At 45.7% G+C, this 24,521-nt stretch overlaps 1 protein-coding gene across 6 annotated transcripts; it reads left to right on the forward strand.

Annotated features, from left to right (window-relative positions):
- Positions 1-20,577, forward strand: MALT1 (MALT1 paracaspase). 6 transcript variants are annotated; one of them, XM_062629334.1, is made up of 17 exons: positions 1-174; positions 1,484-1,650; positions 3,571-3,692; positions 4,326-4,476; positions 6,687-6,865; positions 7,384-7,480; positions 7,942-7,974; positions 8,953-8,979; positions 9,191-9,223; positions 10,227-10,430; positions 13,726-13,903; positions 15,043-15,117; positions 15,659-15,786; positions 17,193-17,342; positions 17,789-17,946; positions 18,030-18,155; positions 18,724-20,577. In XM_062629334.1, exons 1-17 carry the CDS (start codon positions 23-25, stop codon positions 19,183-19,185), a joined length of 2,442 nt encoding a protein of 813 aa, XP_062485318.1. In that variant the 5' UTR covers positions 1-22; the 3' UTR covers positions 19,186-20,577. The 6 variants fall into 6 exon arrangements, with proteins under 6 accessions (XP_062485318.1, XP_062485320.1, XP_062485319.1 ...); XM_062629336.1 differs by lacking the exon at positions 9,191-9,223; XM_062629335.1 differs by lacking the exon at positions 7,942-7,974.
- Positions 20,578-24,521: the final 3,944 nt, after the last annotated feature.

Genomic DNA, 24,521 nt, shown 5'->3' on the forward strand with positions numbered 1-24,521 from the left:
GGAGGCGGCGGCGGCGGCGGCGATGGCGGAGCCGGGCCGGGGCTCGCTGCCCCTCAGCGGCCTGGCCCCGCCGCTGCTCCGCAGGCTCAGCGAGCTCCTGGACCGAGCGGCGCCCGGCAAGGGCTGGCGGGACCTGGCGCAGCGGGCGGGGAGCAGCGGCAGGGTCCGGCTGAGGTGAGGGGGCCGGGCCGGGCGGGGAAGCCGCGGGGTCCCTCCGGAGCCGAAAGCAGCAGGGCCGTGGGTGATGCGGCCGCCCGGGGCAGGGCTCTGCTGCCCGGTGCCTGTGGGGCTGTGCTCGGGCGAGGAACGGCGGCTGCTGCCGCTGCTGCCCGGGACCGTGGCTGTCCGGGCCGTGCTGTCCCTCGCAGAGCCCCAGACCTCCATCCTGCGGCAGCGGGAGCATCCTTGACCGGCGCTGGGCAAGGGGGGGGGTGGAGGGGATGCGAGGTAAAGTCATGGCCCGTCCCTGGGAGGTGTTTGATGGAGGGCTTCCAGTGAAGAAATAGCAGAGTAGGAGCAGCGTAGCATCCTGCTTTGCCCTCTTGGAGCTGGGAAGCATCCCTGTCCCTCCGCGGGAAGGCAGCCGGACAGAGAACACGTCCATTCTCTTCAGCTCCTTCTTCCCAGGTCGCATTCTGTAGGTCGCTTCCCGTGGCTTTTCGGGTTTGGTTTAGAGGGTGGTACCTCAAAACCATGAGGTGTTTCAAGTGCAGCGCTGGATATACGCTGTGTCCTTCCTCTGTTACAACTGTATTTGTTAATATAGAGAAGTAGAACCCGAGGGCTACAACCCGACCCCTCTGTGAGGCCTGGGGCTGTGTGTTCCTGTATTACCTAGTGAAATACAATGAAGTGCTTGGTAAGTGGAAATCTCTCATCTCCATGTGAGCCAATGCAAGAAACATTGATTAATGTGGGAATACATAAACTGGCATTCCCTTCTATAGCTTTATTCATGTCCTTATTACCTGTGCTATTTTAATCTGCTCTGATTGAAAGAAGGCTTAACACCCAGATTCCAGACTCTGCATATTTATACCCAGAGAGGAACGTGTGGAAGCAGATAACTGCACTCTGTGTATCAGTTAAGCTGCAGCAGTCGCTTGTTTTAATAACTTCTCTGAAAATCAAAGTCTTCCTGGGCTTTCAAGTTGGTTTCTAACTCACTCTTTACTGCTTCTGAATTAGGCACATGAGAGTGAAAGGTGCTGCTCTCGTTTTTGTGCTGTCAGAAGTGAAAAAGTGAAGATCTCTCAGTACACTGGGTCAGAACTGTTAGGTGCAAGCATCACTTGCAGCACGCGGCTCACTAATACCGCCCTCAGTCTGTGGAGGTGTTGCTGAACTCCCAGAGCTTGCAGGAAATACTGCAGATACCTTCAGACCAACTGGGAATTTCCCACCTGTGGGTTTCACTCTGCTCCTTTGTGAGGAAGAAGCACTAAAGAGGTCTGTTACGTGTCTTTCTCCCCTTACTTTGCAGCCCTCTGGATTTGGAGCAGTGTTCCCTCAAAGTGCTGGAGCCAGAAGGAAGTCCCAGTTGGAGTCTCCTCAAGCTCCTGGGAGATCGTGGCTGCACTGTGGTGGAGCTCATGCAGTTCCTGCAGGCCCTGGAGCACACAGAGGCTCTCCAGTGCCTCAGCCATTCAGGTCAGTTCCGGTTTGTGCTTTCCTGCAACTGGAAACACTGGAGTATTCCTTCTGGGGACACGACTTCGGTACCTTTGTGGCAGAGATGGATTGTTACAAGCTGCGACACGCTTTGTTTGCAGCAATACAAAGCATCTCTTGAAGAATCAGCAACTCCCAGAACCAAGTCCCAGCCCTTGTTTGTCTCTCAGAGCTTAGAGACTTTCCTGTCACATTGAATTCACTCCATGGAAAAGCTTCTTCCTATAAAGACATGAAATAGTGGTAATAATAACTCTAAAGCTTCTCCTTTTTGGCAGTGAGAAAGCTGTGGCATCTTGGGTCACCTCTCTGGCCTTTCCTTCCCTTTTTTATCTTGTTTCTTACTGGAAATGAATGAAATAGAGCGAGCTTTCTCCCAGGCTAAGGAGGCAAAAGGGTTACTGTGCAGTTTGTGGTATTACAGCCTGGCCCTTGTGCCGCCTTCAGGAGTTGTGGTGATTGAGACGAGAGCAGAGAGGTGCTTTTCCTCTGCAGGCAGGTCTGAGCACTTCAACCTCAATGAGAGTAACTGAGGCTGAATTTCCAGAGATGACTGCAGATGTTTACTGGTGTGTGAGCCAAGAACATAGCAGTTGGATTATAGTGAAGATTAGGAGCTCAGAACTTGAGCTTTGCCTTTTCCAAGGCAAATGAAGAAGTATTTGTGTATCTCTGTAACCTTTCCAAAAATGGAGCCAGGAGGTTTTCGTCCTGAACCATTACATTGTGCGATGCTTTGCAGGAAGTAGCTGTAGAGTATTGAATGAATGGTAGGAAGATAAACTGTGAAGAAACTATGAATCAGGTTCTTAGAACTGGTTTGTAATGCTTCCAAGGAGTGCAGAATACTGATCTTTCAGAGAACTTGTTTTGCTCATCTGCTTTCCTAGGAGGTGTTAGTTGTGTGGATGAGGAGGGATTGAACCAAAGTGGAAGCCTTTGGAAAAAGCAGCTCATCTTCGTTTTTCTGTCCATTCAAATGAAGTAGTATCATTCCTGTCTGTCTTGGCTAATGTTAGGTGATGGTCATGCTCAAAGCTGGTGCTTAACACACTCCCTTTATGAAAAACAGCAGAGGAAGTGTTCAGTGAGGAACTGAGGTTGTCATCTTCAGGGCTAGGGTATAGAGGGAAGTTGTTTTAGAGAGAGACAAGGAATTTTCAGGTCTTATGGATGCTTTGGAGTAGCTGCCTGTGTGACCAATGACTTCAGAATAGGATTGTGTGTGGAGGAGGTTAGCAGAGCCCATTTCCCTGCTAGACAAAGTGTGTGATTAACAAAGACCACAGGGGTTTCTGCTCAGGTTTCAGCCATTGATCACATTGTTACAGTTTCTTTCCTCAAGAATTCTCTGTTAGGAAAATATCCTCTTCTGATGACCTTGGTTGTACCAGTGGATCTGGTTTTGGGTCATGCTGTAACAAGATCTCTGGGATGGTCGAGGTTAAGAAAATAACTGGATGATATCAAACCGGTGTCAGAATTTCACTCATGCTCCTTCCTGGCAGTTCAAATCTGAAGTGGAAAGTTTTACCTTGCACGTGGGCAACAGAAAACCCCAGCCCTGTGCTCTACAGAAGCCAGATGCAACACTGAAAGCAGTGTTTTGGCTAGGGAGGCTGCATGAGGAATAACAGAAACCCATACTGCGTTGTAGTTAAACTCTTACTCGTCTGATCCATCCTCAGGCTGTGCCTAATCTTAATCTGAAGCCTAACAACTGAATGTCTCAAAGCCATATAACAAGTAGGAACTGTATGCATACACAGTACAAACTAATTCTTTTCCAAATCTGTTTAATGACAGAAACTCTTTGCTCAAAGAACAGCTTAAATGCACATTTCAGTAGTGGGATTGGTTTTGTTAATAACCTTCCTGTATGTAAATTCTTCTTTAAAGCGATAAAGATTGTTGTGCAGCCAGACTCTCAATCAGTGCTCCCTGGACAGATGGTCAAGCTGTCTTGCTGGGCAACAGGACACCCATTTGTGCATTACCAGTGGTTCAAGCAGGAGAAAGAGGTAATAGTTGATACAGAATACAGGGGGGTTAATGGTGGAAATAATAGGGAATGATTTGGGATGATACCTTTTTAAAGACTTACTTGCAGTGAGAGGAGATTGATCTATATACTAATAAAATAGAAGTGTAAGAAATGCTGCGTAAGAACCCTAGCAATATGTAAAACAATAAGGTGGTTCCTTATATTCAGACCATCCTTGGAGGCTAATCTTGGAATGTGACAGGAAGTATAGAGGTAGTAAAAAATTCTTTGTCTGTGAAAGACTGTTGCAGTTCCCTGATCATAGTTGAATATATCCTAAGACTAGAGCTGAATGTAACACACACTCGGGTTGGAACGCTGCTTAAGAAATCATTCCAAGTTACTTGTGGAGAAAGGTAAAAATTCTTGATTTCAGGAAGAGCTTTTTGGCAGGCTTCAAAGCTCAGAAGTGTCTTAAATAGAGGCATCTGAATGGTTTTTATAAGGAAGCCTATCTCCAAGCTACTTAAAGACACAGAACAAGACTTCCTCATCCCAAAGTTTTCATCAAGGGAAGGTGCTGAGGCTGGTGCTATGGGCATTGAAATAAGCATTCCAGGTTTGATCCAGGTTTAGATTAAACCTCTTCCTTGGTTCACCTGTACCTCAGGTTCCCAATGGCAATTCCCCAGAGTTGGTTTTTAATCCAGTGAGTGTGAACGACTCCGGCTTCTACATCTGCCGAGTGAACAGTGCATCCTCCTTCGTGTTCAGTCGCTGGGCACACCTGGAAGTCTGTCATCTCCAGGGAACACCTGATGGTGAGTGGCCAACCCCCTGTCTGTTGAAAGTCTGTGTAGGACTAGGCTCCCTGTTGCTGTCTTGCACAGATGGGAAAGAGGCCTGATGAAAACCATACACAGCCTAATGCACTCTTTACAACTTCATATAACCAACCCAGCTAACAGTGAAGGCAGGCCAACAAGTTACTGAAATAAATTTACGAGAGGAAGAAACACTTGAGTGAAACTGAGTCTTTTTGGTGGGAATTGCATTTCATGAGGTTTATCAACAGTCAGCTAACAGTCAGGTGTGTGTAACCTGCCTAAAGAGCCCTAGTAATTGAGCTGCACTGTGTAAGTCCATAGGAATTTATGGCACTGGCTTGAAGACAGCTCTGCTTCCATTGTGGGTTTTCTGGTGTGTGTATTCTTTGTTGTTTGCTTTACAGAATGCTCAGGAGTATTACACAGGCATTGACTCCTGCACTTTCTAGACTCCCTCATTAAGCAGCCTGGACTTGCTTGCTATTGGCCTGAAGATGCGTGAGCTAGAACTCAACTGCAGTGCCTTCAGGCTGTGAAGAGTACTTATTTCATCTCTTGTCATGAGTCAAAGGTGTTTTCTACTTGCATCCCACATAGAAAAATTACTCATGTCAGGAAAAGAGACAGAGAGAACTGTTCTTCTGGTAAAAGATAAAAAGCTATTGCAGTGTCACTTAGGGTGACCTTTTCACATCTTCCCAGTCCCTTATCTAAGCAATGATTTCTTCTGCTTTTCCTGCTTCTACTCCAGGCTCTACTCAGTTAGAAACCTGCAGGTTTAAATGTTGCTGCTTGCACCAGGAAGCTGAGATGAATAACCTTATAATGACTACTTCCAAAGAATCTCTGAGGAAAACCAGCAGTATATTGTTTCACACGTGTGACAGGAGTTTTGGAGCCTAAAGGGCAGCAGATATCCACAGCCTAGTGCCTTGATTTATGTTCCATGACTCTTGGCCAGCCAGGAACTATAGTGGGAGTGAATTTTACTGTGTTTAGGCCTTGGTAATGGGTGAAAGGATGAGCGGCAGGATGGATTGCTCCTTCCTGTAATTTCCCCTCTTGGAGTCCTACCAAGGAGACTTAAAGGGGGGCACGTAGTGCTTGCACTGAGTGAACACTCTCCGTCTCCTGGAACATTTGGCCTGGGATTGCTGGTTTTTCAGTTGAACTAGACAATACTGACAATACCACTGCTGTAAGTGATGGCTAGGTATGAAATCTTCCATTTCAGCTGCTTACTGTCTGTCTTTCCCCTTTTCCTGCTCCCTTTTGGTTGCTTTCTTTTTTCAGATACTCTTCTCCTCCTCTTCTTTCATTGCTTTCTATTTGAGCACTCAGTCGTGCTCCATTCTGCCAAAGCTGTCTTGTGAGCTTGGGACCACTGAGGCAGCCAGACACGATCCCAAAAGATACAGGGACAAGCTGGTTAGTGTGTGTTGAGAGTGGTACAACAGGATGTACCAACAAGGGCCTGTAAATGGCAGGTAAGGGAGACAGAAACCATGTTATCTTTCAATCTCATGTTATCTTTCACTACCTGTAACTTTTGTGTTCCTGTCCTTAAAGACTAATCCTGTTTGACTACAACTTCTGAAACACAAGTTTATGATGCACCAAGCATCTCAGCCACTGGTAGAACAGAGATACTTGGATCACTGCCTCCCTTTATTTCACTGTGCAAAGGAAAATGTCATCACCCTCTGGCTGTCAGTCACGAACAGCCCTGATGACAAAGCATGTGTCTGCACATGTAGTCTAACAGCAGAGATGAGTGACCTTGCAGCTGAGAGAAAAGATCACTGGTGGGACCTTTACAAGTGGGGCTGGGCTTGCTGGAGTGTGTGTCACTTAAACTGATACGTGGATACCACAAATCTCAGTGCAGCACTCCTCTGTGTGGGGGATGTCCTAAAGATGAATTTTATCATGTATGGAAACTTACATCACAGCAGCTGGATGAGTCTTCAGTGCATTTAAGGTGTTCTGAATAGCTTTGTTCCCCAAGACATTTCTATTTGGGTCATGGCAGTGGCTGATGTTTTTAGTGTACTCCTCAGGGACAAGTAGCTGAATTTCATTGCTATTAAACCAGCCTGTTGGAGTTACAGGAAGATGTGACCATACATCATCAATTCTTATTAGCCTATATGGTGTCTCACCCTTTCTTTCCTGTTTTCTTCTCTCTTTTTTCACTTTTTAAGGGAGTTTAACTGGTTTGCCTGGGAACAAGCTGCGCATTTGTGTCCAGCCTCAGGCACAAAGCCTGGCAGTGGGGGGTGCTTTGGTGCTGGAGTGCGGAGCTGTTGGAAACCCAATTCCTCAGTACCAGTGGTTCAGAAATGGATTTCCCTTGGCAAATGGGAGCAAAAATGTCTATATGGTAAGTTACTAGGGGCCAGTCCTGGGGACTAGTGCATAACCGCTTAACACCACATAAAGCTTCCCTGAGGAAAACAAGTTAATGGATAGCCTTGGCTACCTGGTATGGGAGTGCTCACTGGAGGTTCTTAGTCCCTTTCCTATAATGTTCTGAGGCTCTTGGGTGCATGGTTTTAATCCTGAGCATATTCCAGGTTGTAGTCATGGGATATAAGGCTATAGTGTACTTTGGATTGCTGGGACATGACACAGATGAAGTATGGGTAGAGTGAAAGCCCTGCAGAGCACTCTGATTTGTATGAGCTCTTGCATTCAGTGCTTAAGGCATCTCAAGCAACTGAGGTGGATTGCTAGGAGGCATGTGCTGTTCTGCTCACTGAGGAATGAGGGTGTCAGCAGTTTTGGATTAGGTCAGGCTTTGCTTTTAGATTTTACCCTTTCTTGCAAGTGGGATTAAATGAAACTGAGACAGGAATTCTCCTGGGGTCTGGTGGAATGACTGTGACAATGCTTGTGCAGGTCACTTATGTGGATGTGGAGCATCAAGGGACGTACTGGTGTCACGTGTTCAATGACCAGGAAGATGAGGACAGCGACAAGATAGAAGTTGTTATAGGTAAGGAGTTTTTGTGCTTGATGCAGGTTACCTGATGTATCAGTTCCTTCCCTAAGCCTATAAACCCTTGTTGGAGGTACAAATTGTGTTACACTGAGTCCTTCAGCAATGAGGACAGGTGAGGTTATTCACAGCAAGCAGAACAAGTGAATATAACATGATCTAGTGTGAGTGCCTGTATTTGAAGTAAGCTAACGAGGCAAAGATCTGTTTGTGCAGCTTCCAGATCATCCTATTGCATAATTCATAGGGAAAATTCTTGCATATCCTAAGAAATAGCCTAGTTTAGTACTCCTGGGGCTTAGTAATACTACACAGTGTTGTGGTCAGTGCTGATTGCTGCTGCTGTGAAATGAGGCAGACTGCAGAGAAGCTCAGAAGTGACTTTCTGTCCCACTTTGTGTGCTCACTCTCACAACTGAGAGCAATTGTCTTCCAATTTTTCCCCCCTTGAACCCAAGGAAGGAAAGCTATGGCAGTGGAGTGCTCAGAAGGTAAATACATCTTCAGCTGTGAATCAGTTGCAAGACTAAATGATGGGGATGATGGCATGTTGCTGAAAAGCATGCGTGGGTTAAGAGCTTCAGTCTGTTTGAAATCACTAACGTGTGATGCAGTGTTCCTTCTGCATGTGCTTCTCTCTTCTTGCCTTAATACCACGATCTAAAGCACACGGGATGAAAACCAAGCTGCTTTCTTCTTCTGTAGTATTTCAAGTTGATTTTTTTGCACTGGGTTTGTGTCCTGTTTCTAGTGGCACGGGAAGATGTTGAGATTTCTTTGGCTGGGCTCAGGAGGCAACATCCTGGCAGGAAAGGCTGAAGGTATTTAGGAACCTGGATGACTTTAGAGAGCTGGATAGAGCAGTTCCACTGTCAGCTCTGTCTGTGAGAGCTGTTTCCAGCACCCTTATTGGGACAATTTCTCTTTTCCTTTGCACTGCTGTAATAGGGAGGAAGAATTTAGTGCTGACACCATCCCTTTGAGCATCTTAAAGCGAGTATTTACATCACAGGGGATCATATATAAAGATGTCAGGCTGCTTAGAGCATCCCCCCTGGCCATACCCTGCCTGTGGTAGCTCAGAGTGTTTGACAATTGTATCTGGAATCTGGGCTTTACAAAGATTTCTTGCTTAGGATGTTGCTGTCCTTCACACATCTGGGTGCTTCTGTTCCTTATTCATTCAAGCTGCTTGCATGCCTGTGGGACTGAGGCACAGAATGGGTTTCTCCCTTTTCTGTTGAGATCTACTGTATTAGAAGGCTGTAGAGAGCTTAGTAGATTGATGTAGGGCTTTCTCTTCTCTGCATGTGGAATAATCATATGAAAGCTTTAGATTTGCAGAAATGCAAAGCCAGAAGTATTTTAGAAAGGTACTTTGGCTTCTGTTAATAATCCCTCATATTTTTATTAATGAAATAATTGGTTCTTCTTGTTTAAACTGATGTTGTTGGTGTGTTTCTTCACAGAAGACCTCAGCGATCTTCAGAAACCAGGTGAGTGATAAGCTTGGAAAAGAGGGTGAAGGAAACCAGGTAAAACCCCACCAAAACAAAAAGAAAGAGCATTTTCTTGTCTTAAGCCAGTAATATATGAGGCATAGCAGTGCCAATAGCCTGTGGCTGTACAGGACATGCAGTTCATTTCTGACACTCCAGCTATGACTGTAGTTACTGATGATCTGCTCTTCCCATCTCTTTCAAGCAGAGCTGCAAGAGCAGGCAGATCACAGACCTGTTGGTAAGTAGTTTGTAGCTGTAAGGAACATACATGTTTCACATCTAGGAAATAGCTTTTTCTTCAGAACATGACTTTTTCTGCCACTGCTGGTGAAATAATTGTGACTAACACATAAATATCTGCAGGGAGAGAGACTTCTGTGTATTTTTATAGCCTTTTCTAATGCTTGCATGCCCTTTCAGGAGTAAAATGTGGTGAGGGCACCAGTATTTTTAGTGACTCGGTGGAGTGTCTACAACTTCTGATCTGTTTCAGTTTACTGTTTCAGATTCCTCTGGCCAGGGCCTTAGCCAGCATGTTCCTCCCTTACTTTGAATACTTGGACAGTTGGAGGTGGTGGTATTGGGGTGGGGTGATAGAAAGGATTGGTAGGCAGTCTGCTGAGGGGATGTGTCGCTGCAAGCTCAGCTCTTCCTCAGCATGGATGCTTTGATGCTGAGCTGAAGCTGATAAAGATAGATGGGTAACATATGTATGTTGGGAAGAATAGCTGCTGGGGTTTTTAACTGAATTCTTGCATGGTAGACTCAAGTGTGCTCAGGCATATTGTTCTGGATGCTGAACCAGGTGGAGAGGCTGCTGGCCTCTGTCAGAGCTGTACCACTTTCACGTTCCTCAGTGTGAGAGGAGCGTAAGTGAAAAGAAGCCTTAACAAACAGGGAAAAGACTTTTTACTTGTGACCTGTAAAAGTTTCCCCCTAATTGTACCATGTTAGAGAGAGATGGGACATGGAAGATGGAGATGTGAAAGTGGTGCTTTGTGTGTGGTGGATCCTTGTCTGTGTTTTAAGAAGCAGAAGAAAATGTGAGGGTTTGGGGAAGGTTTAGTGGCCATCAGAACTTTCATGTGCATGAAATGTCTTCTTGCGTGGGGGAATTCAGGAGCTGTGCTTTAAAATTGTATAAAATAATTGTGCCTGAATTGAGCAACTTCAGTTTAAAGGAGTTGAACCCATGGAATATATAAACCTGATGTTGTTTTGGTTTTGTTTTCTCTCTGCAGCAACAGACAAGGTAGCCCTGTTAATAGGGAATATGAGCTACTGGAACCATCCCCAGCTCAAGGCTCCCATGGTGGATGTCTATGAACTGACCAACTTGCTGAGGCAGCTGGATTTCAAAGTTGTCTCCTTGCTGGATCTCACTGAGCCCGAGATGAGAAATGCAGTGGATGAGTTTCTGCTCCTCTTGGACAAAGGAGTGTACGGTAAGAACATGTGATACCCCCCAGAAGCAGGTCAGGTTTGGGATGCATCAAGTACACACACATCTGGTGTGTACCTCTGCCAGCTCACTCTGAGTGATAGCAAGACAGACTTCATGATAAATAGCATGTATGTAGAATAGGAAAAGTTAAAAACACCCACCAGCATGCCCTTTGACTGTACTGGTGTATTATGGAAACAAGCTAGTAGTAGAGTGGTTGTACACTGCAGTTACACAGCTTTCAAGACTAGGTGTAGTCCTGGGCAGTAGTCCTTGCTGCCTTTAGGAGAGCTTTTCAACATCATCTTCCTCCTTGTCCTCCTCCCTTCCCATGCCTGCAGATGATGGTTTGGGTAGGGCTGACTAATTCCTTGGCATCCTTGGATGGCTGGGTTACTTTTCTGGTGGGGAACAGCATGGAATATACGGAATATGTTCTGGGCTTGCTGGTGGCACTCAGCCCCTGCCATTCTGCTGGGAAGCCTGCAGAATGCTCTTTCCTTCTGGATTTCTTCTCTCTGGGAAGTGCTGCTCTGCTCTCAGTCCTTGCTCTGTAAAGAACAGAGGCAGAGGGAGGCTTTTCTCTGCCTTTACAGTGAGCTGCATTCTGATACGAGGTGTGTTAGGGCAGGAGAACAGGACGTCTTTTAACCCTCTTCCTTTGTGCCAAGGTTTGAGGTTAATCCTTCCTGTGATTCCAGCCTGGCAAGCACAGACTTATCCATGATGCCCTTGACAGGGAGTTGTACGAACCTGGATTTCTGCTTCACAAAGCAAACTGAGAAGAAATTTGTTTATGTAAATGACAGTGTAGTTCCTGTAAGTTGTGGCTGTGCACTTCAAAGAAGTAGAATAAACCAGAGAAGAACTCACATTATCCCTTACAGACTATTTGAGAGTCAAAGCACAAGACAGAGCTTGTGGGGTTGATGCTCAGAGCAGAAACCTTCATGTCTTCCTTGGAAAGGCCTTGAATGACCTGGCTTGGAGTGCAAGGGAAGTTCTGGTGTGGGCTTTGAGGAGGGTGCTGCTGGCTGCCACTGGTTGGTCATTAAGTTGCATAAATGCCACCCGAAATGATGTAGAACAGAGACCCCAAAGTTGTGCCACCTGTCCTGCTTCACCAGCACGATTCCTGCAGCAGCGCCCTCCCAAGACAACACGAGTTGATTCTGTTGTGGAACACAAGGTCAGATCGTTTCTCAGTGAGCCTTTCTCACTGCAGTGTTACCTGATGCTCTGCCTGAGCAGAACTGGCTGAGCTGACATTTGGGTATTTATGTCAGAGCCAAAACTCGCACGACACGAAGGCTAAGTAGGGCGGTGAGGTTTAGCAGGCGCTCTGATAGCCGTTGTCTCTCTCTGTGCCCTGGCAAGAGGTGTGCTTATGCATTGGGGTGAGCTTTTAGGGTCTTGCACCTTCCAAGTTGTTTTCTCTAACAATTGTCTCTAATGGACATGAGTTTAGTACTGACAGGCTTTGAGTTTCTCACCAGCCCCATAGCAAAGCTCTTCTAAGGCTTATGTTTGCAGTTGTGTTTTTCCAGCAGGCTGGCATTTCTGGAAGGTAAGGAGAGCATTCTTTGAGTAGTGTTTTCAGTGTAAATGGTCTTTGTTCTTCCTGGATATTAATGGCTTCAGGCGTATAAAAGATGCTGTCGGTGCACAAATAGAGGATGATTTATTGCTTTTTTAGTGGGCACAGCTCCAAATAGAAGAGGCATAGTGGCTACTTCTATTTAGTGCCTATTACACATATTCCTGATGCTCGACAGGACATTGTAATTCCTGCTAACTGCCAGGAAAGTGGCATTTCAGATAAGAAATGTTCCAGAAGAGACAAAGTGATGATGGTTTTCGCCTCTGATGTCTTAGTTTATGTTCCTCTAAAGGTAAAGAGCAATAAATATTGTATTCCACAAAGGGTAAAAGCACAGACCCATCTATTTAAGGGCTAAAAATAGCTGTTAGGCTGCTTTCTTTAAGAGAGAGGCAGATACCACTTAGATGCTGACGTCTGTGAGGAACTTGAGCCTACTTAAAATCATGGTGTCGAAGTGTCTAATGAGTTCCTCCAAACATGTTTACTGTGCTTGCCTTGGGTATGCAGAGATTTATTTCTGATCTTGAGCTCAGCAGCTTAACTGTTGCAGGTACTCATCAGATAAGCACAGCACAGTCACCTGCCAAGGATATGGAAGAAGTGTGGTGGTTATTTCTGAGCTATTTCTGTTCATTGAGGAAATACTCATGACTTATATTAGAGGCTTATTTTCTTCAGTCAGTCCAATCACTAATCTAACGTAAACCTGATCTGTAGAATCTCAAATACAACCTTGATTTGGGTCCAGATCGAAACTCTGTGGACATCACATTTGTTTCCTTTTAACTTAGGACCTGACATCCCTCATGCACTTGGTGCTTACCTTCATTTTTTTAACTCTCTTGAATTTACCTAGTCTCAGGTAACCATTTGAACCTTATAAATAGCCCAATAGTACCTTTATTTGTTCAGGTTATTCACAGGGTCAGACTGGTTTGGGTTGGAAGGGACCTTAAAGCTCATCCAGTTCCAATAGGGACACCTTCCGCTAGACCAGGTTGTTCCAACCCCATCCAACCTTGAACACCTCCAGGTAATGATACACTTTCAATTCTGTGCCCTTTAAAAACCTGACTTTTAACTGAATAAAGCTGTTGCCATTTCCCAAGCCTCTGGTAGCTGGATTGAGGCTCTTTGTTCAAGTGAAGCCTTGCATCCCACCACTTCCCTTGCATGGACTTGCTGCCCGCTTGTCTTGCCTGTGCCTGTTTCCCATAAACAGGAATTCAGCCCTGTTGATTGAATGGAGCAGTTTGCAAGGTCCTGGCATAGCTGTTAATGACTTGAGGGCTTAAGTAAAAGTAAAAGTAAAGTGAAGAATTGAAGTGAAGGAAAAGAGAACCAAAGGCTTGGTCTGCAGAGCTGTAGTTCTGGGTTGGTTTCCTTTACAAAGCACAGGGCTGAATACTCAGGTTTTGTAGGGACATACATATTGATGCCAATATCTCATTTATCCTATTGCATGAGGTTTTTGCTTGGTATCTTTTAATTTGTTGTGTCTTTGTGTTGCGAAGTTGATGTTAATGTGGTTCCCCTTCTTTCCTGTATTAACAAAGGCATTAAACACCCTGCTTGGAGTAGCTTGAATGAAGTTAATCTCCCTCAGACACATATGCATGAAGTGTTTGACATGCTAAAATATTCAATGTACTCTTGAGCTGTGTTTTTAGTCACGTGTGTTTTGAACTCTCAGGTCTGTTATACTATGCTGGCCACGGCTATGAAAACTATGGGAACAGCTTCATGGTTCCTATTGATGCACCAAATCCCTATCGCTCTGCAAACTGCCTGTGTGTGCAGAACATCCTCAAACGGATGCAGGAGAAGGAGACAGGACTGAATGTGTTCCTGCTGGATATGTGTCGGAAAAGGTACAGTCCCATCATACAGGAATAGTGAGGACTGACACTGGGTGCTTGAGGGATGGTTTTGCCTCGTGAAAGGGTGTAATGACTGTAGTTTGGGAACCAACTGTGAAGCTCAGTTCACTGCAGCAGCACGTTAAAACCAAGTGTTCTTAAAGTCAGTGGGATTCATTCATAGGCTTATTTTGCCTTTGGCCTTGGATGGAAGCATGAAGCTGGTGATTAGGCTTTGTTTGCATGGGTAGACGCTTGCTTCTTGATCTGAAGGACATTTATTTCATCTTCGTTTGTTGTTCTTTAAAGGTTAGAAAGCATCAGTCTTATCTAATAAAACTGAGATCATAGAATCGGGCATCTTGAAGAAGAATCAGACTGTCCCCTTGCACCATTAACCATCTTCATCATTACAGGGAGGAAGGAGAATCCGTATCATCAAAGGCACATCAATTTGACAGAAGGGCTCGAATGAAGCGCTTATTTTTAGATCTCTTCAGAGGCATTGATTCTGTGCCCTGGTTTTATGCTGGGGATGCTGTATCTTTCTTTAGAGCTTCAAACCCAACTGGGTTATTGGATTTTTCTAAACAAAGCACTGTTTTCTTTCCAGATGAAGAAACTACTTCAACTTGCACTTGAAATCACTCTTCACTCAGCACTTCTGCAAATTGGTCCCTGAGGAATGTTTAGCAAGAGAAAATTGCTGCAGCTTTAATGTTTTAATGTTTTAAATGTCATTGCTAATGAAATGCCAATGGCCCAATTCAGCTTCCCAGTCTGCTGTGAAAGTATGGCTACATAAGCCTTATGTTATGCTGTGTTTGTGGGGGGAAAACCCCAAAACCCAAGTAAAACTAAGAACTCCTATAGGTTTTGTTACACCCTAAACTGCCTGGTTATCAGAAATCACTTTTGAAGCCATTTTAGCCAAACTCGATTGGTTAGTGCAGCCTGCCCTCATCTGGGTAGTGTGTGATACCCAACTGTGTCTGCACATTGTCTCCATGAAGATCTCTGTGTGTTAGCTGTCAGGATTCACTGCAGAACTGTAGAAGAGAAAGAGAAGTACTGTTCTGAACTCTGCTGGCTGGTGTTTGAATAACTGCAGTCTGCTACATGGTATTTTCCTGTCTTGCCATTTGTTGCAGAAATGAATACGACGACACGATTCTCATCTTGGATGCTCTGAAGGTTACAGCCAACATTGTCTTTGGATATGCCACGTAAGGAAATCTTTCTCTTGCTGTGCCACAGAGGTTTGAAGCCAGAAGTGATTGTACAGCTAATCTGTCACAGGAAAACACTAACTGTGGTGTTAAAGACCACTCATTTATATCCCTATCTGTGACTTTCTCTTTCCTTTCTTTGAATCATTCCACAGTCTAACTGACTGTGGAAATGCATATGCAATGATTCCCAGTGTTCCCATGCAGATCCAGGGTGACACCAGTGCATTCAGCAAACCAGGAACAGCTGGGCAGGTTTCCTGATCTTTTGCTCATGGTTACCTGTAGGAGTTCTCTACTAATCTGAGTAGTTTGACATCAGCTCTGGTCTGTGGTCTGATTGTAAGTGAATTCTCCTCACGATGCGTTGCTTGCAAATGGACATGCAGAGCAGATTGGCCTTAGACACAACCTGGGTTTCAAACTGTGGGGTTTCTTTCCCCCATTCCCAACATAACTACTCCCGTAGTCCTCATGTTGATCTTACTCATGCAGATGTTGCAGTGTTTTCCCTTGTCTGACACTGCTGATCTCACAGGTGCCAGGGAGCAGAAGCTTTTGAAATCCAGCAGTCAGGATTGGCCAATGGAATCTTCATGAAGTTCCTGAAGGATCGCTTGTTGGAAGACAAGAAGATTACTGTGCTGCTCGATGAGGTGGCAGAAGGTGAGCTCCTCCAGCTTCCTGCACTCTTCTCAGCCTCCATTTACTAACAGCTTAAGTGTCTGCTTTAAGCTCTTTTGTTAAACAGCAGCTTTTATCAAGAAGCGAGTGCTGCTGGGCAGCACATTAACAAAGATCATGATATTATAAAGGGATTTGAGCTTCTTTAATACTGATCAATTTTATCCTCTGCTTTTTAGTGAACCTTCTTTGTTCTGAGTGTCCTTCTGCATTTAGATTTAAATTGCCCATCCATAAAAATCACTCTTTTAGTGTCCAGTCACTTCCATTTCATTTAAACAACTGAGTCCTACCTACCAAAGAGTGCTCTAGTGATGATGATAATCAAAGGTACAAGTGCACTATAAAGGGCAATGCACTGTTTTAATATGCCTGCTTCAGTAATTGTCTTGTATAGCTGATGGGAGAAGCGCTGAGGTGAAAACTGTTGAGGGGAGATGTATTGCTTCTGTGCAAACATGTGCTCAAAGCATGGAATAGCTGCAGCATTAACAAAGAGCTGTGTGTGTAAGGTTCTGTTCTTTGTGGGTGATGTTCTGCTGTGGTTTCCCTGCAATCCCATCATCTTAGCATCAGTAGTAAATGTATATACTACATCCTTAGTTTTTATCCCACGTTCTCCTTGTCAGCCTATTCAAAGCAGGAGTAAAATCCAGCTGCCTCTTGCTTTGTCCATACTGCCAGGCTAATGTCACATGCTGGAGATGTTCTGTGTGACCTATTGCTTATCTCATCCTTGACCTCAAAGTGGAAAGACAGATTTATCTGTCAGGCAGTGTGACAACCACTGCTGTCACTATTACCAGATATTGGGTGTTGGGAGTGTGCTGATGCCATTTGAAAGTGTTCCAGAGGACTGTTCACAATCAGTGTTCCATGTAAAGAGCCTTCATGTGAATGGTCAGTGCTTGCTGGCAGTGCTGTTCTTGCTAGGTGCCTTTGGCATAAGAATCATCAGTGGTGATGTTAAATAACTGATATTGACCCCTAAATCATAGAATGGGTTGGGAGGGACCTTAAAGACCATCTGGTTCCAACCTCCAAAAATACCCTGCTTGCCTCCAGATCTTTAGAAATGCTCTCCAATGGGTTTATTCACATGCTTGAAATGAGTCACTTGAACTGGGACCTTACTGAATCAGAGCTGGGATACCGCTGGGGCTGGTTTTGAAGAACATGTGAGCACGCTGAGTAGGACACATACAAATCCTCTGCAGGCACCTGGCACACTGCTATATCCTGAAGTGATGAATAGCTGAGCAATGAATGCTTCTAAAACGACATGGTTTTATGGATGTGCTGACACTGGCATAACCACAGCAGTGTATTCAATAGTTAGAGTTTCAGCAGTGTTCGTTTTGAAACTAACTATGTGCATCTCATTTTAGATATGGGCAAGTGTCACCTTACCAAAGGCAAGCAGGCTCTGGAGATCCGCAGCAGTCTGTCTGAGAAGAGGGCACTGACTGATCCCATCCAACAGACTGGATCTTCTGCAGAGAGCCAGGCACGGAACCTCCAGTGGGCCAAAGCTCATGGTATGGGACAGTCTGCTTTTGGGTGCTGGTGGGAAGAGGAAGAGAGACGTGTATGACGTCTCCTCCTGGGATAAGCTCCCAGTAGTCTCCTTGTGAACTGGTGATGGAGGCAGCATCTATCACAGATGGAGGCTTTCATTTGTGGTCTCAGCCCTTAATTCTTCTGTGTTACGTGACTGGAATGCAAAGCAAAGATTACCAAGACGTAATGTTGTGGTTTGTTTTAAGCCATGCATAGGAGAGAATGTATGTGGAATTTGGGAAGAGAATAACCTTTGTATTTGTATAAAGGTATGTCTACGATGAGGCAGCTCTCTGATGAAGGTGAGGCAGCTCTCTGGCAGTGTCTGTAGTGACAGGCAGAGGAGGGCAAGAGGAGGTCTACACTTTGAAACCCATCGTAAATAGGAAACACACGGGTTAAGTTTTGTGTTATTTACTTGCAGAGCTTCCAGAAAGCATGTACCTGGAATTCAAGTGTGGAGTTCAGATCCAGCTGGGGTTTGCAGCCGAGTTTTCCAACGTCATGATCATCTACACACGGATAGTAAAGCAACCACCTGAGATAGTGGTTTGCAGAGCCTACGTTACAGACTTTGCACTAGTAAGTGCTCCCTCTTGCTGTCTTGGTGATCTCCCTCCCGTGGTTTGTCCGTGTCAAACTGCATCTTTTCTTCCCTGCAAAAGGACCTGGATGTGGATCCTAAAGAGGCCAACAGAGGAACTCCTGAGGAAACTGGAAGCTATTTAGTCTCAAAGGACCTTCCCAAGCACTGCCTCTACACCAGGCTAAGCTCACTGCAGAAACTAAGGGTTAGTATAGATTATTCATCAATGCCTGTGCAATCCTGACACTGTTGTACAGAGCACTTTGTATTTCCTAGGCCTATACTTTGGCAAGGTGATTAGTTTTGTGAGGATCATCTGTTGCCCTCTGTGGGGATGTTACTGTGCCCTGTAGGATGATGATCTGAAGCAGAGCAGCATCTTACATGTCATTAGTAGGAGATGAATATATTACGTATCATCTCCTTCCATTACAGCTTGTGCTCTTGGGCATGAGGTTCTCCTCAGGACACTGTGGCACTGTTGAGTTTATCTCTGTATCTGTGTCATGAACACCTTTGCTGGACATCACTTGGTATTTCACTGCTAGTGCTTTTGGCAGCTGGTATAATCAAAGTGCCTCTATAAATAAACCCTATCAGGTGAGCCAACACCCCAAAGAGGTCCTCAGTAAACAAGTCTTGCCCAATACGTGTCTTTAGCTCCTGCAAAGGTTAGTCTTCTTCTGCAGAAGACTGTGCTGCTCTAAGTGTTTCCTGTGTTGTCTATCTGGGGAAGAAGTGTAACTTTTTCTTCCCTCCTTCCTCTTTTGCAGGAGCACTTGATCTTCACCGTTTGCTTGCACTATGAGTACCCAGGAACAGAATATACAATGGATGAAAGAAAGGAAGTTAATGTTGGGAAGCCCCTTATTGCTAAACTGGGCCTTCATCATGGATTCAAAACCAACAACTGCCTCCAGACCTGTTGCCTGGCCAATAATCGTTTTCCTAATCACATGGAATCGAGTCCAGTGGCAACTGAATACTTCCTCCCTAGTCACTGCCAGCCAAATTCCTGCCCAGGCATTTACCTTCCAAACCATGTTTGCTCAGACAGCATCAGACAACCAGAGGCGTGTTCCTGCAATGGGATATTAGCTTCAAGGCATGAAGTAGGGAACTGCCAACCCCCTGTGGAAGAGAGTAATGTACCAGTAGAGACCACTGATGATACTGTTGAACTGGAATTCCTTCTCTCTGACAAGCTCAGGTTCTCTAAGCAGCAATATCTGTGATGTGACATGGAAAATGAATTTCCGTGTCTTCTGACATATAACATGACTAAAAACTCCATTAGCCCCAGAGTGATAAACATGCCTTTCTCCTTTCAGCCTCAGTTGTTCAGTGTCATGGATTTCTTCTTACATCCTGCACTCAAGTAAGGTCTTATGTGTTCATACGTGTTGTAGCAGCCTCCTGTTGAGTATATGACACGTAATGTAAATGAACTGAGCAGAGGGGGCTTTTACAGAGGTTGAAGATATCATGGTTTAATATTCCAGTGTTAAGAATATGTCTCCTTCAAGCCTCAGTTTCTTTCCTTCCTCATGTATGTATTAGGATCAGTCACTGACATTCCAGTCCCTTGGATGCAGCTGACAGTCAGCTTTGCCTGCATTCTCCTCTCCCATGGTCAGAGGTCCAGAGTGGCAGCAGCTGACAAATGGATGAAGAGCTGTGCAAGGAAAACCAAACCTGAGCTGAGTTGCTTCTTGTCTTTTAGAGAACTACAATGGTCAGAGGGAGCAAAGTCCCAGGTTCATGCTGTGGTGGATTGTTCTTGGTAGGATAATGTTTCCCATAGGAAAGACACTGAAGATTTTACTGCTCTGAGTTCTGGAAAGGTGGTTTTTCAGGTTTTGGAAGAACACTAAGTGGAGATGTGAGGAAAAGGGCCTGTTCACAGCACGTGAAGCGTTGGATAGGTAGTCACACAGCAAGGCATGAGGAAGGCTGAAAGTGAATAGGCCAGGTGAGTGGAAACTGGGGTTCTCCAGAGCTGGTGCTCCTGGACACAGCCCTTGCTTTTCTGTGGTGACTTTAGAGCTGACAACAAACCCTGCTCAGAAGGTCCAGGCACCTCCAGAGGAAGCTGATCCTCTATGGAAAGGCAGGTGACTTCCATACGGTGCTTTGATGAACAAGGGCAATGGATAGACCCAGGCTGGGCTGGCTGCCAGGCTCTTTACCTGCTGCAGAGTCTATTGATCTCTGTCAGTTCTGCTCAGCCAAACTGCTTTACATACCCAGGTTGCATGGTTTGGTCAGAACAGACACGTTAGGTTTGTTAATGTTTGCATCATTAACAAGATGTGTCAATCTTCAGGCTGAAGGTGCATTTAGGTGCATGGATATTAATGTAGTTACATCAGAGGGACAGCAATGCTTGAGGTAACCTGCAAAGGAGCTGGAGTTTGATTGTCTCCTTGCTCCTGCAGGGTACCAAGTAGTGAAGTATTTATTGATGACTGAAAGGTACCTGTGCATTAACTGTCCTGTGACTCACACCTGGTGCATTACAGCTTGACCCATGGCCTGGTACCGTAACGTTTAGCTACTACTTTGTCACAGTTTCCTGTTTTGTTTGAAAACTCATTGTGTAATAAACTGTTGTCCACAAAACAGTATATCTGTGCATGTGTGGTTGCTATGTTCTTGTTGCTATATTCTTCTACTCCTCCCAGTTCATAAAGCCCCAGACTTGATTAAAACAAAGCATAGAAGGGGAAATCTGAATCGTGACCTTCAGCCCGAGTCAAATACACCCTCACTCTGGGCACATGCAGGTATCTCAGCTATGCACTGCAAAGGTTTTATTTAACACTTTTGTATACCTTCTAGCTCTGCTACCCCAACTATGCTGCTGCCTGAGCACAGGGGATCCTCTCCATCACCTCATGGAGATAGCCAAAGGAGTCTCTATTTCCAGTTTCCTTGGGAAATGTGGCTAGAGAAAGACTCCAGTGGTTAAACTCACCCCTGTGTGTGCTGCTCTGTTTGCAGGTGCGCCCTTGGAGACACAAGCAGGCTCCTGGAGCAGTGCTGGTGTGAGAGCTGTCTCCTGGCAGGATGTAGAACTACCAGCAAGCAGCAGCTGGTGTCGACAGTGGAGTAGCTGCTCAGTGCTACCAGGGAGCTCCAACATCCCTTGATTAGTTCTCAGGCTTAGTACTTGCTCCGAGGATACACAGCCCTGTCAGTCTAGGTAGGAATTGAATAACCTTTGAGATGCTTGAAATGTGAACATAGAAAGATTTGGGTTGGAAGGGACCTTAAAGCTCATCCAGTTACAACCCTCTGCCACAGGCAGGGACACCTTCCACTAAACCAGGTTGCTCAAAGCTCCATGGTAAGAACATAGTAAAGGAAGAAGAAATCCTCACAGACTGGAGCTTGGAGAGGGACTTGTGCCAGCACCTGACAAAACTCTGCCTGTGGCAGTTGTGTGGGTGAACACTTTATCATTCTGAGCCCTTCCTGAAAGGGAATGGTGATGGAAAGGGATTTTCTTACTGCATCACTGCCTTTAGGAACTGCTTAAACTGCTGTAATCATTGGTGTTAAAGGTGAAATGCTCTGGTTCTTCAGGGCAGGCTGCAAGCCATTTCCTCTGGCTCATATCCAGTGGGGCACTGGGAAAGTTCAGTGTGCATAAATGAAGCCAACATTTAAATCCCAGTGAAATGTGTGATGAAAGCACGGGACTAAATGTGGGTGTTTGTCAAAGCTCTCTTTGCCTTGGGATGCCCTTTCTGAACTGGAGCCTGGGGGGGGGGGGGTCCTGAAGTGCAGTTCTTTGGGGATAACACTTTTTGATGGAAGTACCTGCTAGGCTGTTACTTTGCCTCTGCTTTACCCATTGCTGTAGGGTTTTGTGTAACTTGGCTGATTGTTATTTGGGTTTGGCCACTGTGAGCAGCACGGGGTATCTGAATAGGGGCATCTTCTGACTTGCTCAAGCCATTTCCACTTGCAGGCCAGCCAAAGCGCTGTTCTACTGGACAGAAAAGACATCTTGCACAGAGATGGCAGGAGTGAATTTGCCTTCTATATCTATAAAGCTGTGCAAGCTGCCTCCTCAGCTAAACAACCTTTGATCTTCAGCCTTTAAGCTATCTCTTTGGTTACAGAAGACCATCTGCACTTTGTAACTCTTCACTGAGCGATTTCAAGGCTGGGTTTGCTCTCGGGAGTTGCTGCTTTTGTTCATGCATCAATTACTTCTCCTCATCCTGTCAGCTAATGAACAGTTTTGGCAGCTCCCATACCTTAGGCTTCAGGGCTATGTTCACCTTGGCATATGCTCCTGACTCATGTAAGTATAATGCACCTCAGTGTTATTCCTTCCTTGCACAGTGTTTTAATTGAGGCAGAGGAAGACCTGCTCATGTCGTAGTGGGGCATCCTGAGATCCAAGGTGTTTGCTGTGATCTGGAGATAGGGTCAGGGTATCAAGTGTGGGAGGAGAGGTTGAGAGTTTGGAGGAGTCGGATTTGGGGGGTGGTTTATGTTTAAGTTTGGTCATCCTTTTAGTGTAGTAATTACAGGACTGGAGAGAGAAGTCCTCCATGTTCAGCAAACGAAGCAGTTATTCATTCCTGAGGTAGCACTGCTGCAGTTTAGTCATCTCAGGCTTATTTTAAGAGCCAGTAAGAAAAACGCTGTCTCCCATCCCTGCTGCTGGCACGCACGGAGAGCAGGATGCGTGTGGGCTGTGTGGTACCCAGCAAGCAGCCTCACATCTGCAGGAGGAAGTGACTAGGACTTCCCCATCCGCTCTTCAGGCAGCAGCAGTCTCAGCACCCTGCTTTCATTCCTCAGCCAACTGAAATCAGTGGCTAAAGCAAATGACTTCAGTGCTCTTGAGCTGGAACAGCTCCCAGATGTTTCCTGGGCTCTCTTACAGCTTCACTTGGTGGTTGGGATTTATTTCACCTCTCTTTGTACATCAGGCAGCCTGGAGGCCATCTGCCCAGCTCTGCAGAGCTGAAACTGCTCATCTTAACTCCCCCCTGTGCTGCTTCTAGTGCTGAAGTGTCCCAGGATTCTCCTCTCTTCACACCCCAACTTCTTCATGCCTGTCAGCTTCCGTGGTGCCCAGGTACCCAGCCACAGCTTTGCACCTAACACTTATCACAGGGATGATTTGCTGGTTAAAGGTTTTGCAGCACATAAATCAGAGGTAGGGCTTGTAGCACGTTACACTGGGAGACCCCCTGCTAATCCCTGCTCCTCTGTTTCACTAGCATAATCCTGCTTGGAACACAGCAGCCCCCTTGTGTTAAATCCCCCTTTCCTCTGATGGGATGTATGGGAGCAAATGAACTCTATGCACTGTTTTGTTTGCTCTTCTCTTTGGGGGAGTGTTTCTTGTTCCATGGGCTCAGCTGAGACAACAGAAGTTCAGAAATGTCAGTGAAGCCCACGTGGAGCTATTTTGTACTGTGTGAAGTGCAGAACAGGGAGAGAAAACTGTGTTTCTGTTCCCTTCAGGAACAGCAGCAACACCCAGCTGGCACAAAACGGGATGAACTCCGACCTGTGCCAGCTCCTACTCCTTGGCTCTGTTCCTGCCTCTCTGGAAACTGCCCAGGCCTTAGGCTGAGCTCAGCAAGTCCCAGCAGCTCCCAGGCAATTCCTGAGCGAGAAAGAGGTACTTGATACTTCCCTCACTGTAAATGCTGCTATGTGGTAAAGGGCTTCGGCTGATGAGCCAAAGAGATGGATTGAATCCCCTGGGACCAGCTAGAGCCACGAACTCTAAGGATGCTTTCTGAAGAACTCTGTTAATAAATAGAACATAATAGAATACAAAGGATGCTGCTGCATGTCTCTGGAACAACGGGATCCCTCAGGAGCCTGGATGCTGCGCTGCTTTTGTGCAGTCACACGCTCTCTAGTGGGTGAACACAAGCGCTCAGCTGCTGATGGAGGACACAGGCCCTGAGGGGCTTCCCTTCACCAGCTGCAATGCCAGATCCATTTTTTTCAGCCTTAGCAGGCACAAGGAAGCTCAGCTCTTCCCAAACCTGCTTGTTCTCTACAGGGAAGATCCCTGAGCTGGGCTGGATGTGTGGTTTGGGATGAGACTGTGCTGCGGGGAAGGGGGTGAAAGGCAGGGGAGGGAGAGGATGGAATGGCATGGGAACAGAACTGCAAAGGGAATGCTTCCAGGCCTGGCACTTGGCATGCAGGAGATCCCAATAGGGATCAGTGAGGGCAGGGGAGATGCAGGTTCTCCTGTTGGAGTGTGCCTGGTTCTTTATGGAGTAGTAACTGCCTGGGACATAGATTTAGGTTTGCCTTTGGCTCTAACTCTTCACCTCTGCTGCCGGCAATCATTTACAAACCCTGGTAAGTTCTGTGTGCTGTCCCGCCACAAACACGTCCCTTTCTTAACAGAATATGATGGAAAAGAAGGATGAACCCCAGGTTTGTATCTAAAGGTTCCCAAGAGAAATAACTGCCCTTTCTCAACTAACTCTAAAGTGATTTCCCTTTTAGCCTCATTAATTACAGTACTTTCTTATTGCTGTAGTCTCAGTGCTGGTCCACAGCTATAATAATAATA

The sequence above is a fragment of the Pezoporus occidentalis genome, unplaced genomic scaffold (assembly GCF_034315485.1).
Source record: "Pezoporus occidentalis ecotype Australia unplaced genomic scaffold, CSIRO_AGI_Poc_V1 ctg330, whole genome shotgun sequence".
NCBI classification, from domain to species: Eukaryota; Metazoa; Chordata; class Aves; order Psittaciformes; family Psittacidae; genus Pezoporus; species Pezoporus occidentalis.

Bases quoted from the DNA above. Each gene is read 5' to 3' on its own strand.
- MALT1 (XM_062629334.1), top strand. From the start codon at position 23: ATGGCGGAGCCGGGCCGGGGCTCGCTGCCCCTCAGCGGCCTGGCCCCG. The intron at 3,693-4,325 runs GTAATAGTTGAT...CCTGTACCTCAG, and splicing joins GGTTCAAGCAGGAGAAAGAG to GTTCCCAATGGCAATTCCCC. The intron at 18,156-18,723 runs GTTAGTATAGAT...CCTCTTTTGCAG, and splicing joins GCTCACTGCAGAAACTAAGG to GAGCACTTGATCTTCACCGT.